Source organism: Crassostrea angulata, chromosome 9 (assembly GCF_025612915.1).
Source record: "Crassostrea angulata isolate pt1a10 chromosome 9, ASM2561291v2, whole genome shotgun sequence".
Classification (NCBI taxonomy): Eukaryota; Metazoa; Mollusca; class Bivalvia; order Ostreida; family Ostreidae; genus Magallana; species Magallana angulata.
The window spans coordinates 25,905,732-25,919,944 of NC_069119.1; the positions used below are offsets into that span (position 1 = coordinate 25,905,732).

Sequence of the window (14,213 nt, forward strand, 5' to 3'; positions counted from 1 at the left end):
ACGATTTTGGTCCAATTCTATTTTTCTGTTTTTATTATTTACAATTCTTTAGCAATGCATTTTGGATAATCAAATGAAACTTGAGAGTCAATTGTAGAGTTATAAGCAAGATACAGAGCTCGCAATTTTTTGTCATGTAAACAATAATCGTGCCCTGTTTTGTTTACATAGGTTCGATAAACCAGATTAAAATCTGTTTCAAGCTGATTAATCTATCTTTTGACTCTTTTTAAGCATAATTAAACAGTTTCAAGCCTTTGACACATTCATTTATGATCTTACACTGGATTTTTTACTTCAACATTCAGAATGTAAACAAAAGCTTTGTTTACAAAGCAAAGAATTGTAAGCTCTGTAGCTCTCTTAATATAACTCAACGAATGACACTCAAATTTTGGTTGCCTGTTAAAATATGCCTTACTAAAGCAGTGTAAACACTCAAATCGGAAAAATAATTTTTGACCAAAATCATAACCATATTTATGCATTCACGATGACAAAGAAATAAAATTCAACCCTTTAAATTCCTGGAAATGATTTCCATTTAAAAAAACAGTAATATACCTATGGCAATAAGCTGATTTGTTGAGTCACATTCTTGTCAATAAAATTTGTTCTCTATTTTTCACAAATAAAATTGTTTGCGTCTGCACAGCTGATATCGTCCCAAAAGCCTCCTTGGAGCATACTAACGCAATCTTCTGTCGTTGGAAAGGAGAGGACGTCATTTGGCTGGAGTGGGCCCCAGAAAGCCAGAGTCACTAACCTGTTCTGACGAGTCCAGCTAAATACGCCTTCACTGATAAGGTCGCTGGCACCGATCCAAGCTGAACACGCAAATACATCAGAGCATGACACTACAAATATAATTCATTTCGGTAGAACCAAGGATTATAAGGGTAAAATCATTTTATTTTGCGGTAACACCAATACTATGGATAAGTAAGAAAAAATGAGAAATTTGAGTTCGCCCAGTCTTAAACTAGCCCACTGACAACGAGAGCGAAAGGGCGAAAAAAAAATCCGGGGGCGAATATTTCTCTGTAAACAGTATTATTAATCAATTTTTTGTACAACATTTCTTTCATCTCTGACAAAAATATACAGATGTATGACAAACGATAAGTAAAAATCGGTGATAAGGACTAAACGTACAATATACCGGTACAATAAAATAGTGATAACTATAATGGAGACAATACTGAATACGAAGTTATTTTCGCCTTGTGTAATTTTCACCCTTCTTCATTTGCAAACAGTTTCGCCCCGTCTTGAATTCGCTCAGATACATTTAAGTTTAAAGAGTGATTATTTGAGACATTGGAATTTGCTCAGTCTTAAAATCGCCTGCTTACAACGAGGGCAAAAGGGGGCAAAAATAAAACGGGGCTAATATTTTCCTGCATACAGAACAGACAATGTAGGAATACGAAATTTTTTGTACCTCCATCAATCGTTTCCAAAAAGTTATATGACAACCACCTGTTCTCATTTAAATCATCGACCTCCACCAAGTATGAAGCATGAGCCTCACATTCTACCTGAAGATTAGAATAAAATATCTTAAAGGGGCAAGGTCACGATTTTGGCCAAATTTTATTTTTCTGTATGTATTATAAACATGTGCTTAAGAAATGATTTTCAATGATCCAATGAACTTTGAGAGTCAGCCAAAGAGTTATAAGCATAATGCAGAGCTTACAATTCTCTGTCAAGTAAACAAGGCTCGTGCACTGTTTTTGTTTACATAGATTCAATATACCTGTAAAAAAATCTTTTCAAGTGATTTTTCTATACTTTTTTTCATAATAAACATACAGAGACAGTTCAAACGTTTAACACATTAATTTCAGGACTAAAACTGGAATTTTCAGCTTTACATTCAAAATGTAAACAAGAGCTTTGTTTACATAGCAAAGAATTGCAAGATTTGTAACTCACTTATAACCGAAAGAATGACACTCATATTTTGGTTCCCTATTAAAATAGTCTTACTGAAGCATTCCATGCCCCTTTAAAAATAACACATGACTTTTTTTGTAGAGTCGTTGATTGTACAAATAATTGCATACTCCTTCCAAACGAATATATAAAAATAGAATGAAACTTTTATAATTATCATTTTTATTGTCAGTACTCATTCGACAAAATATTTGAGGCTCATATATTTATAAATCATAGTTCTTTGTCAACCCAAATTTGATCCAAATTTGACTCTTGTGGAAAATGTAGGTAAAACAATGATTGGGATCAATGTCGTTAAGACAGACTGAATAGTTAGTTTCAGTTAAAATGCACACTGCTCTTAATTTTATGAATTTCTTTTGCAGTTCTAATTCAGGCATACATATTCATGAAAAAACCATATATCTTTTAAAAATGTAAGGATAATAGTTTTAATTGTAAAATTCGACCCAATTTGAAAAATAATTTTTGTTTCGTTCACAACTACAGATCTTTTTATACAACATATAAAACACGTTAGGAATACAACTTGAGATTTCAACAATAACCTTTGCTTTGTCCCAAGACATTTTCGATGTACTAAAAAAGTAACAATGAGATCCATAAGGAGACCAGCCTCCTTCACAAACTGCAAAAGTGAAAATGGAAAATATAAAGAGTTATGACAAATCATTAAGGTAATTTGGTTGTTAGTGTGTTTGATTTCACAAAAGAAAAGAGACAACTGAGAAACATGAAGTAATATGGTTAAAACGAATTTCATGTAGATTTTATATATTTATACCGTCTGTATTTTAAAAGACAATGAAATACTAATACAAATATTTGAATCTCAAAATTTAAGATATCCTACTAGTGAAAGTCAATCTCAATAACAGAGCATCATTAAATGAAATACTGTATACAGGTTTATTTTCTCTTCTTGTTATTTTTGCCCAACAGTTTCGCTCCGTCTTGAATTCGCCCGCCCAAAATTGTGTTGAAAGGGAGATAATTTGAGCCAATGCAATTTGCCCGTCTTAAAATCGCCCGTAGTCAAGAAGGGGGAGATAATTTGAGCCAATGCAATTTGCCCGTCTTAAAATCGCCCGTAGTCAAGAAGGGGGAAAAGGGCGAAAATAAAACGGGTGCGAATATTTCCCTTTAACAGCATTTCCTTTAATCATGTTCTGTTATTGGGTTTGAGATATATTTTACATGCGACCAAAATTTTTCTCTAAAAATTATTTTCTGTATTACCTGTTTGTTGTACTGTTGAAGTGTCAAGTTCATTTGTAACAAGCTCACTCGGTGTTGTGTTCTCTGAAATATAACGGTAATGTATAATGTGTTTTCCCTAAAGCTTACTTATAGGCTTTTTGGGGGTACAGTATATGTGGGGGTATGGTAAAGAATTCAAACTATGATATAAATAAATTTACTAATTAAAAGTCTTTCCTGACCACTTCGAATGCTTATTTAGATTTATTTTCATCAAAGTTATTGTACGTATAAATAATATATTTCTATTTCGCCATTGTTGTTAGATTCTCCTGCCTGTAACTGTAAAGTAAATGAGTTTCGGAAAGTTTGTTTTCATCATCATGGTATCTCTTCATAGCCATAGAAATATAGTAATCAACTTTTATTCTAATAAAGATCTAGACTTGTAATGAGTTATTTTTAATCAAGTTGTTTTACTGAATACTGTAAACGTACTATATTTGGCGTCTACGATATTTGGAACAAGTTGGCGTGGATTTGAATTAGCTTATTCCTGAATGTGACTATTCTTATACATATATGCATTGCATTTAGCGATGTACTTGATTTAGCAGAAGCCGCATTCCGCCAAAAAAGCTAAATAGAATACACAGCCAAATGTAATACGTTTACAGTATTTTTTGTGATATTGATTTTTCTGTGAATATTTGTAAATAAAATTTCTTTTTTAAAATTGTAATCACATTCAAATTATAATCAAATTATCGCCCAAAAACTTAGCCATTTAGTTTTTCCATGGACCCTAATTAATAACCAATTATGAATAGCGTTGTTTACATTGAAAAAAAAAATAAAATAAAATAAAGATTAGAGTATCTGGAATTTATGGACAATGTATTTACTTTTATAAAATTAGTCCTTTTAATGAACAACTGATATCATTGGCTGATTCATCCTCAGAACAGCTGAAAAATAACTTTCAACGAGTATTTATTGATGAAGCGAAGGTAAAACAAAATGTTTTATTAGTTCAAGGTATGCAACATGAAAGTGTTTCAAAGACCATCAAAGCTTAATGATTGAAACATACGTGTTGCAATGCACTTAACGCCATTTAAAAATTGTTTTTCCAATATATCTTTTGGCTTTCATGGAGCATTAAAATTTATAGGTATTTGAAACGGACTAACCAGAGTTGGAATAAATAGTTCGAAGTTAATAGTATTGCCTGTCTAGCAATGATATAAATGTACAAAAACATTTCTACTGAAAGGAATAATCATCATAAAGTTTAATTGAGTTACATACTTTATACGGAGTTTAAAAGGCTAGCTGGTCAATAAAATACCTTTAGATTTTAGATTTTTTATCATACACTATCGTTTTGGAAAGAAAAAAATCCAAAGATTTTTGACTCAACATTTAAATACTTCTCTGTTTCGTTATACAAAGCTCTTCATCATAGGGAGGTTGTGAAATGAGACTTTTTGTGCGTACACAGCAAACTGAAGAGAAGTATTGTTTATTATACCTTTGTCCAGTGTATGTTGTCCGGTGGATATCTCGAGTTCATTTATCGAGGTTCCGTCTGTAGAGATATTGCACATTAGATACCATAACATTATTAGAAATAACTCCTTTTTAAAGATGTGTTTGATTTCATAACGAAAAAAAAAACATTTGAGAAACATGATGTAATATGGTTAAAATGAATTTCATGTAGAGAAATATATTTATAATGTCTGTATTTTAAATGACAATGAAATGCTATTAAGATTTAAGTTATCTTTTTTTTTTCATTTAATCATGTTCCGTTATTGAGTTTGAGTTTTTCCCCATGAAATACATGAAATTACAGAACAACAAATCCTTTACCATTTTCTGTATTACCTGTTTGGTGTACTGTTGAAGTGTCAAGATCATATGTCACAGGCTCATTCGATGTTGTATTCTCTAAATTATAACATAGTATAACCTGTAGTTTATAAAGATAAGCAATATCAAATAACATAAGGTGTGCTTTCCTTAAAGCTGACTATATTGGTTTTATGGAGGTTGAGAGGAGGGGAGTGTGGTGGATGGGGGTGGGGTATAGTGGGGATGGTAAAGAGTTTTATCTATGAAATGAGTTAATTTACAATAGTCTTTCAAGCCAAGATTGAATGTTTCCTTAAATATATTTTCATCAAGGTTGTTGTACGGTTAAATGTAGCTATATTTGGGTTTTTGAAAGTTTTTTCTCATCCTTACGATTCAGTTTCATAGTCATTGTAATATCGTAACCAACTTTTATTCTCCTAGACCTACAGTCGTGCTGTGGAAATGCCATGTTTTTCTCATTCGAATTGTTTTACTGATGATTTTTAATGATTTAGATTTTTTTTCCTGTGAATATATGTAAAAAAAAATAATTTATTACATCTAAACTGTAAACAGAATTATTGCCTCTACAACATATCCATTTAACTTGTCTATTGACCTTTATTAATAACCAATTACAAATACCGTAATTTACATTATATGTAGAAATGCACAAAGATTAGAGTATTTGAAATTTTTGGATAATGTACTTGGTCCTTATCATGCCCAGTTGATTTAATTGGCTGATTCATCCTCAGAATCGCTGGGAAATGTCTTTCAACGAGTATTTATTGATCAAGCCAAAGTGAAACGAAACGTTGTTTTGTTAGTTCAAATTATGCAACCGTCAATACTTCATGAATAAAACGTTATGTAATGCACTTAGCGCCATTTAAACTTTGTATTTCCAAAAAGTGTTTTGTCTTTGATGGCGCTTCAAAATTTATCGGTATTTGAAACAGAATAACAAGAGTTGGAATAAAATAGTTCGAAGTAAATATTATTGCCTGTCAAAGCGATGATTGTATGCACATTTTTACATACATTTACATAATCATTATCATAAAGAATAATTAAATTGGATTCTTTGTGCGGGGTTTCAAAAGGCTGGGTGGCCAATTAATTACCAAATAGATCAGGTTATAAAATTTAGATATGAAATTTTTGACCATACACTATTCTTTAGTAAAGAAATAATTCGAAGAATTTTGACTCAACATTTGAATCTTGTCCTGTACCAGGTATACAAATGAGCACAATAATCCAACTCTCTTGTGCTTACACACCAAACTGAAGAGCAGAGTTGTTTACCTTTATCCAGTGTATGATGTCCAGTGGATATCTCAGGTTCATTTGTCGAGGTTCCATCTGTAGAGACATTGTACATTAGATCCCATAGAATTACATATGTATAAGGAATATTTTCTTTTAAATATGAGTTGCAGGAGTTTTACTTTGATAGGCTTATATTTCATAATAATAACGCAATAATTTTACGTGAAGGATGAATAAAAGCGAACTTAAATATTCTCGGTCAAATAAAATCTGAATGAATCCTCTCCAAAACCGAGAGTTGTTTTCCATTGACTTAAACTATAGTCAGCAAGTTTCTACAATGATGATGTTTGATAATACTTGGTGACTTATTTAAATCTTAATCTTAAGCACAGAAAGGGAATTTCCTTACACAGCATCGAACACATGCATATGACGATGAAAGAGAGAGAGAGAGAGAGAGAGAGAGAGAGAGAGATTGAGAGATTTTAATGCACAATGACTGTTGGAGAGAACAAAGTTTAACATAATTATGTATATTGCCTGCTATCCAATACTTTCTACGATGTACATATATTTAATATCTAATATGATTCAAACATTTCAGGAACAAACATTCAATCAACTTTTTTATCCTCAATTTATTGCCTTTAACAAAAGTAAAAAAAGTTCTCCATCAAGCCTTCATAAAAGTTTGTAAATACTTACAAAAGGTTTCAGATGCAAGTCTGTAATGATAGAAGCCAGGGGCAGCCATCAGCGACGACTGAGGCCCCTGTTCAGTTGATAAACACACATTCAAAAACTTGTTGTAAAAGTATTCTGGCGCTCCATGAACAAGTACTCCGCATTGTGCAGGACTGTGAACGTCTTCAAAGGTTTGTAAAACGCCTGACTCTGGATACTTATCTTTATCAACGAGTTCATAAGACCTCTCGTTACTGGCCAAATTAAAAGGACACACTTCAAATAAGACTCCAAAGAACAGAGTTTTCCAAAATTTCATTTTGATGATGAAGTTTGTAACAATTAGCTAAAGTTGCATTTTGCTTTGCGTTGGGATTTAATATAGCGTCTCAATTTCCATGAACTGTGACGTATTGCGTGAGCAACTTTTTCTAACAAATTTATTTTAAGCCCGTAATGCAAATTTTATGTTAATCATAAAGTTTGACATGGTGCAATAATAAATGAAACATACGACGTGGTAGGAGACCTGGGTAATGTGTCGGAATATGTTTGAATCGTCAGTGGAATGACGTACACAACATTAAAAAAGGTCACAAATATACATGTAGTACCTGTGAATATTTTACCCGAACAACCGCCATATCTTTGTTCAAATTCAAATATAGATTTTAAGTATTACTGTAGGATTGATATCCATAATCAATACTTTTTTTATTTTTCACGGGGGGGGGGGGGGTCATCAAATTATTCATCGATTTCAAATAAACAATTTTAATATGAAGTTTTATGGACCACCAGGAGATCATTGGAGATTTTGACTTTTTTTGTTCAACCTTTGCAGTATTTAATGTTTCTACCTGGTTCTTATAAATGGCTGTACTTAAGCAATATTTTATATAGAAACAATTAATATATTTTATCTGTTAATTTTTAAGGCATTTTCCTATATTTTCATGAAGAACTCTTCTTTTAAAGAAAACCCAATATAATCAAAAATGTTCATAGAAATATCTTAACTAGTTACACATAGAGCACTTATCCTATGTTAACACCAACATTATCATTTGTCGTTTTAATCTGTTAAAATTGGCGTTATGAAATAATAATGCTTTCAAAAACAGATGTTTGAAATTTTACATGGTTACATTACCAAAAAAATTGTGATTGGTTTTCATTTTTATGAATTTTCAAAGCAACATCAATTTCGACAGTGCTCTTTCATTTTTTTTTACAAGGTAAAGTAAAACACAACGTGTTTCTAATCTTCATCAACATAAAAACTAACGATGAAATTACTGTTTTCTGTAGTTGTTACATAACTACTTAAAACTTAGTGTTTATGAATTTTAACACGTGTCATTGTGTATTTTTATTATTAATTATTTATTGTTCTTTGAATGTTATTATGTAGATGGAATTCGAACCTACAGAACCGTTGATGGACTTTTGCGTACTGTATACAGAGAAATATTCGCCCCGTTTTATTCCTGCCCCATTCGCTTCGTTGTCAGCGAATATATGACTGAGCAAACTCAAATTTCTCATTTCAACTCTCTTTAAATCAACTCTGTCTTGGTGAATTCAAGACAGGGCGAAAGTGTTTGCAAGTATAGAAGAACGAAAGTAACACGGGGCGAAAAGTACCCTGTATACAGTATACAATGAGTATTATTTCACTTTCATATTAAATACTGAAATCTGATTGGTTTAGACGCGTTTCATAATCCGTTCTATTACCTTCAGCGTTAGCAACACACTAAGCAACGGGGTAACACAACGAAATTTTTTATGCGCCTAAAATATGCACGTGTGGTTCGCCGAAGAATTCACGTCATTTCTATATAAAAAAGTAAAAAGTTCTCTAAAATTGAGACATTCAGTAAAATAAAATAAATAGTGCCTGTTTGGGAGGGTAACAGATGAATTTGACACCCCTCGAAAACCATTGTCAACCTCCTTTTCGCGTCGGTTGACAATGGTTTCCTCGGGGTGTCAATTTCAACTGAACCCTTTCAAACAGGCACTATTTATATATTATGACTTCATATCTATATATATTAAGCATTTTGAAACATTAGGGAGGCTGGCCTATCAACAAATCAACCATCGTATCCACCTTAAAAATTCTGATATGAGTTGTTTGAAAATTCACTATTACTATCAATAAATGAGGGAAAACTCCGTATAATTTACTTCAATCTTAAAGCATATATTTTACTATTTGTGGTTTTTTTTTTACAATATGTCGAATATCTTAATATTTTTGAAAAAATTGCACTGGAAAATATTGAATTTAGTTTTGTTTAAGGTGCCTCACTACACCTTGAAATAGTTTCTCAAATCAGCAGAAAATTACTTGATTATGATAGAAGGCATGATGGATAAGAAGTATATATGTCAAATAGGCGAACAAATGTGCAATTTTAGATAAAAAATGATATTTTCAAAAATCCCATTCAGTAAACATAAACACAAGCACCAGATGGATTCGAACTCATGACCTGCGGTTCACAAGCCTGATACTTTTACCACTGAGCTATGACGATATACATCTGAATCGATTGATACAAACAGTTTAATAAAACATTTAAATCGCCATCTTGTGACGTAGTGTCTTAAAAAGTATAAGTCTCGGTGTAGTGAAGTACCTTAAGACATTCAAACAACGTACATGTACGGGTCCAAAAGACCATTCCGTAGAGTTATTTTTCTTTCTACCACATGAACATATAAATCTAAGCACTAAAGTGGATACAATTTTAAATTGAAAGACACAAACTATGAATGCAGACAAGTTTAGCATTTTATTCAATATAGGATCGTTTTAAATATCAACTTTGGTTTTTTTTTAATTATAGTATACATGTACTAGTGTTGTTAAAATATAATCATGTTACATCCTATAAAAAATAACTTCACATCTTATTTTTTTAATCGTTTTATTTCCTTTCAAAGAAAATATGGAGAGCTCTCACTGTCACATTGTAAACGATTGTTATAAACCCCGAGCATGCGCGTTTTGCATGTAGGCCTTGCTAACGATTTCTTTTTTGGAATTTATTTACTTTAATAATCAAAACAAAAGTGAGATTGACCAATTGATTTAACAAACTAAATTTGCATCTAAAACTGATATTGTAAGATGGTTTAACATTCTACATACATCCTTTTTCAAATCAAACTACTATACAGTAGTTTAATCCATTCGTAACTACTCAGCCATTTCCGATGGCGAATATTAATGTTTTTCGCCAACGGAAATGGTTGTGTGATAAGACTGACTTTAGTTTGTTCCTGTGATAAATATACAGTCATCTTAAATCAACAATGTTCTAAATACATTTAATATCAAATTTTTAGGATTATGTAGAAGGTGAAGTGTTCCCATTATTAATGACAAGCTTCTTTTAATAGACAAACGGTCTCAAAATTCTTACTATACAAAGGCAATTCAATTTATTATTCTTTCCTGTTAAATAATGATTTCTGATTGGTTAAGACGCAGCCTATATTCCGTCTCATTAACCTCAGCGTTATCAACACCCTTTACAACGGGTAACACAACAATTTGTTCAATTCGCGTAAATTATGCACGCACGGTTCGACGTAGAATTTACGACATTACAAAAGTACAAAATCTAAAAGCAATGAAGTTTTCTTTAAAATTAACACATTCAGCATAATAAAATAAATATTGCCTGTTTGGTACTATTCATACAATGGAACATGTATATATAATAACTCCATACAGAATCACTAGTCCTTAAGCGGGCTTAATAAGAGAAGAGCATTGTATTAAGGTGAAGGAAACCACTCAAAGTTAAAAGCCAAATTCTTGGAAAATTTCTTGACTTATTAAAAGTTTATAACTTACGTCTAAACACTCATGACTGTAACTTTATGGCAGATCTGATGAATAAAATAATATAAAATTTTCCTTACGAGATAAACTTGAACTTTCAGAACTGACTTGTCTTTTTTAAAGGACAATATTTATCTCCTTCAAAAGAAGAGCTTTGTATTAACAAAATCTCAAACTCTGAAGCTAATATATGGTATTTGTCGTTCGTTGTTCAATTATAGTTTATAGTTTTAAAAGTAATGAAAACTTTTTTAAGGAAAATCTGATGGGTAATTTGTTGACTATCCATTCCCCTCAGTTATCTTGATTTCAGGATGAGAACGGATGGATATTCATATGTAGAAATGAAAGGATCAACGTTCATACTTTAAAGGGTTTAGAAATGTACTTTTAAAGGGGATAGTTCTGAAACAATATTCGGTTATTCAGACTTACGTCAATTGATGATTAATTTGTTCCCATGCCAGATTATTAATGAGTGTTTCCTTCGAATACGTCACACAGCACTTTGTTACTTTAACGTACATTGATTAACAAAACAAAACAAAACGAAAACCTTATGTTTCTGCTGAATACTACCTGTCTGGATAATGGGCTAAAGTTAATTATACACTACATGTATGTTGACAAATGAATATAACATCATATAAATAGTGCCTGTTTGGGAGGGTAACAGTTGAAATTGACACCCCAAGAAAACCATTGCCAACCGATGCGAAGCGGAGGTTGACAATGGTTTCCGAGGGGTGTCAATTTCAACTGTTATCCTCCCAAACAGGCACTATTTATTTTGTTATACTGAATGTCTTAATTTTAAGAAAATTTTACTGCTTTTTTATAGGAATAACGTGAATTCTGCAGCGAAGCGTTCGCGCATAATTTTCGCTCATGTAACAATTTGTAATGTTACCCGTTGCTAAGTGCGTTGCTAACGCTGAGGGTAATAGAACGGATTATGAACTGCGTCTTAACCAATCAGATTTCAGTATTTAACATGAAAGTATAACAAAAATATGTCTCATTATTGAAACACACATGCCTGCTTTTACAATATTTACATAACTTTGTTATGTATGATAGTTTTTCAGGTAAATCAATATACCAGAATAAGTCATCGCACTTTTAAATAACTTTGGTGAGGTTTATGATTTATCATTTTAATCTTAAATTCATATAAGTGAATATAATTATTTAACTATATTTCAAATAACACGTTCCCTTTCAACAAATATCAACGTATTCAAGAAGAAATATCAAATGCATGCGTTTTGAAAAATACTTTGAAAGACGATATAAGAGAGAGAGAGAGAGAGAGAGAGAGAGAGAGAGAGAGAGAGAGAGAGAGAGAGAGACGTTTACAAATGATAAACCAAGACAATATCGTCAAATATCGAAGAAAAGGTAGAGAGATGGAAAAGTAAACTGCTCCCATGAACCTTATTTCCCTTATGCATGTATTCAAAAGTACATGTACGTATTGCAATATGTTATGAAAATTATTTTTTTCATAAACAGTTCAATGGTAATCTCATGGAAACGATGAACGAATGACAAATTTATGTTACAAATGACCAATTCTACTAGATAAATCATTGCATTTGTACTAGTTATTATATCATTTTGTTTTATTTTTACTTAAATATTTCGTTTTTCTAGTAATCAACTGTTGAAGGTCCTCTAACCATTTTCGATGTTATTAATAATGTTTCTATTTTTTGCTCCATTTTTCAATAAATGCCAACATTTCTACGTTTTACTACGCATTACTGTCCCTATTGCATTATAACAAACAGGGTTCATTGTCGGTTGGTCGGTAAATTAGGTTTTAAAAACAAAATATTATCTGACTGCAATCCCAAGTGTTCCCAAGAGTAGAGCGTAGTGAAATTATGGTAAGCGCTTGTTATCTGAACCCACATTTTTAAAAGTGAAAGCCGATGAAAACCATTAATTGCAAATGGGTATGAAATTACAAGGAGAACAAAGAGTAATGCCTAACAATATCTGGTTTTAAACTGCAAGAATAGCGCACAATTTCATCCAGGGATAACACTTTACATCTTTTGCATGATTTTCCACGATCAACGTAACCTTTAAATGTTTTAAATCAAACACCAAAAAGTTATTTTTGAAATTTTGTGTTAAATTCAGCTGCAACTTTAAACATTGAGGGATAAATGATTCAGATGAATGTAAATATGTTTCACTTTTACTTTTCTCGAAACAATGTTATTACATCTTTAAAAGAAATAAATAACAGAAACAGCAAGATTAAGGTGTCCTTCAAAATAGTTGTTGAAAAGCTTATGCAATGGACATGTATGCGATATTTGTTTGACCAAGAACCAGCTAAGAAGTGTACACTGATGATTTTGTCTTATTTGAATGATGGATATATAATGACAATTGTCCGAAGCACTCGGTTTAAAAATTGCTTGCATTAAGATGTGTTCATGTATCATTCCTCTGTCTATTCCGGAAGACACGAAAATTAAATCTCAACATGAACTGTTTTTGCAACTTCCCAGTGGCCATTAGGAAAGAATTAGAATTTGAATCTTGATGACATTTAGTTTTGAAGCATTTTTCTTTCTTCAGGCCTAATGACCAAATGTTCCTTTGATTCGTGTGCACGATTAGGGAGTGCCATCCAAATTGAGTGTGGTAATTTTTTAAAATAATTGTGTAAAAGATGATTGTCTGTATCTGCAGTGTCGTTATATTGCACAAATAATGAAAATAGTGCAATTGGGACATTTATTTCTTAATGTTGTCGCGTAAATGAGAATAGTAAAAAAAAAAAAAATTTGTGCTACAGTATGTGGGGAAAAATATTTCCAAATTCACTGAAGATTTAATTTGAACATTATATAATAATCATACACGTGACAATGTTTATGCAGACATTTTGAAAAAAAAAAAAAGATTTTTCTCTTTAGAAAAAATTGACATTTATTGATCTATACTTCATAGAGCAGCCGTTCTAATGATAAAGCCATCACGTTTATGTCACATTAGTCATCTAACGGATTTCTCTTTGGAGAAAAATTAAGCAGTGGGACAGATGATATTACACACGCTAACGGACCATCTAATCAATTCAGTCTAGCTGTTACAAAATTAGGTCACATACCACCTTTTAGTTACCTTGCAAGCTGGATTACGTGTAAATTTACAGAAAATCCATTGAATATTAAAAAAAATGTTTGTTGATATGATTGTAAATTGTTAATCTTAAAACTTAAGTGAATCAGTTTTTACGTTCTTGTTTTGGTGTTAACCGATTTTCCAAATAAGCAACAGACGAAATCATCTTCGTTTTTTTTTATATATGTTATTTATGTTCTATATTTTTTTA

At 31.6% G+C, this 14,213-nt stretch overlaps 1 protein-coding gene across 1 annotated transcript; it reads right to left on the minus strand.

Moving 5' to 3' along the window:
* Nucleotides 1-567: 567 nt before the first annotated feature.
* On the minus strand, nucleotides 568-7,309 carry LOC128162429 (C-type lectin domain family 4 member E-like). The gene is made up of 8 exons (XM_052825634.1): nucleotides 7,012-7,309; nucleotides 6,340-6,396; nucleotides 5,059-5,121; nucleotides 4,700-4,756; nucleotides 3,205-3,267; nucleotides 2,514-2,593; nucleotides 1,445-1,541; nucleotides 568-857 (listed from the first exon to the last, which is right to left on the minus strand). Exons 1-8 carry the CDS (start codon nucleotides 7,307-7,309, stop codon nucleotides 619-621), a joined length of 954 nt encoding a protein of 317 aa, XP_052681594.1. The 3' UTR covers nucleotides 568-618.
* Between the last annotated feature and the right edge of the window lie 6,904 nt (nucleotides 7,310-14,213).

Coding starts and splice junctions, on each gene's coding strand:
- LOC128162429 (XM_052825634.1), bottom strand. CDS start 7,309: ATGAAATTTTGGAAAACTCTGTTCTTTGGAGTCTTATTTGAAGTGTGT. Junction 5,122..6,339: donor ACATCATACACTGGATAAAG/GTAAACAACTCT, acceptor GTTATAATTTAG/AGAATACAACATCGAATGAG. Junction 2,594..3,204: donor TTCAACAGTACAACAAACAG/GTAATACAGAAA, acceptor TCACTTTTGCAG/TTTGTGAAGGAGGCTGGTCT.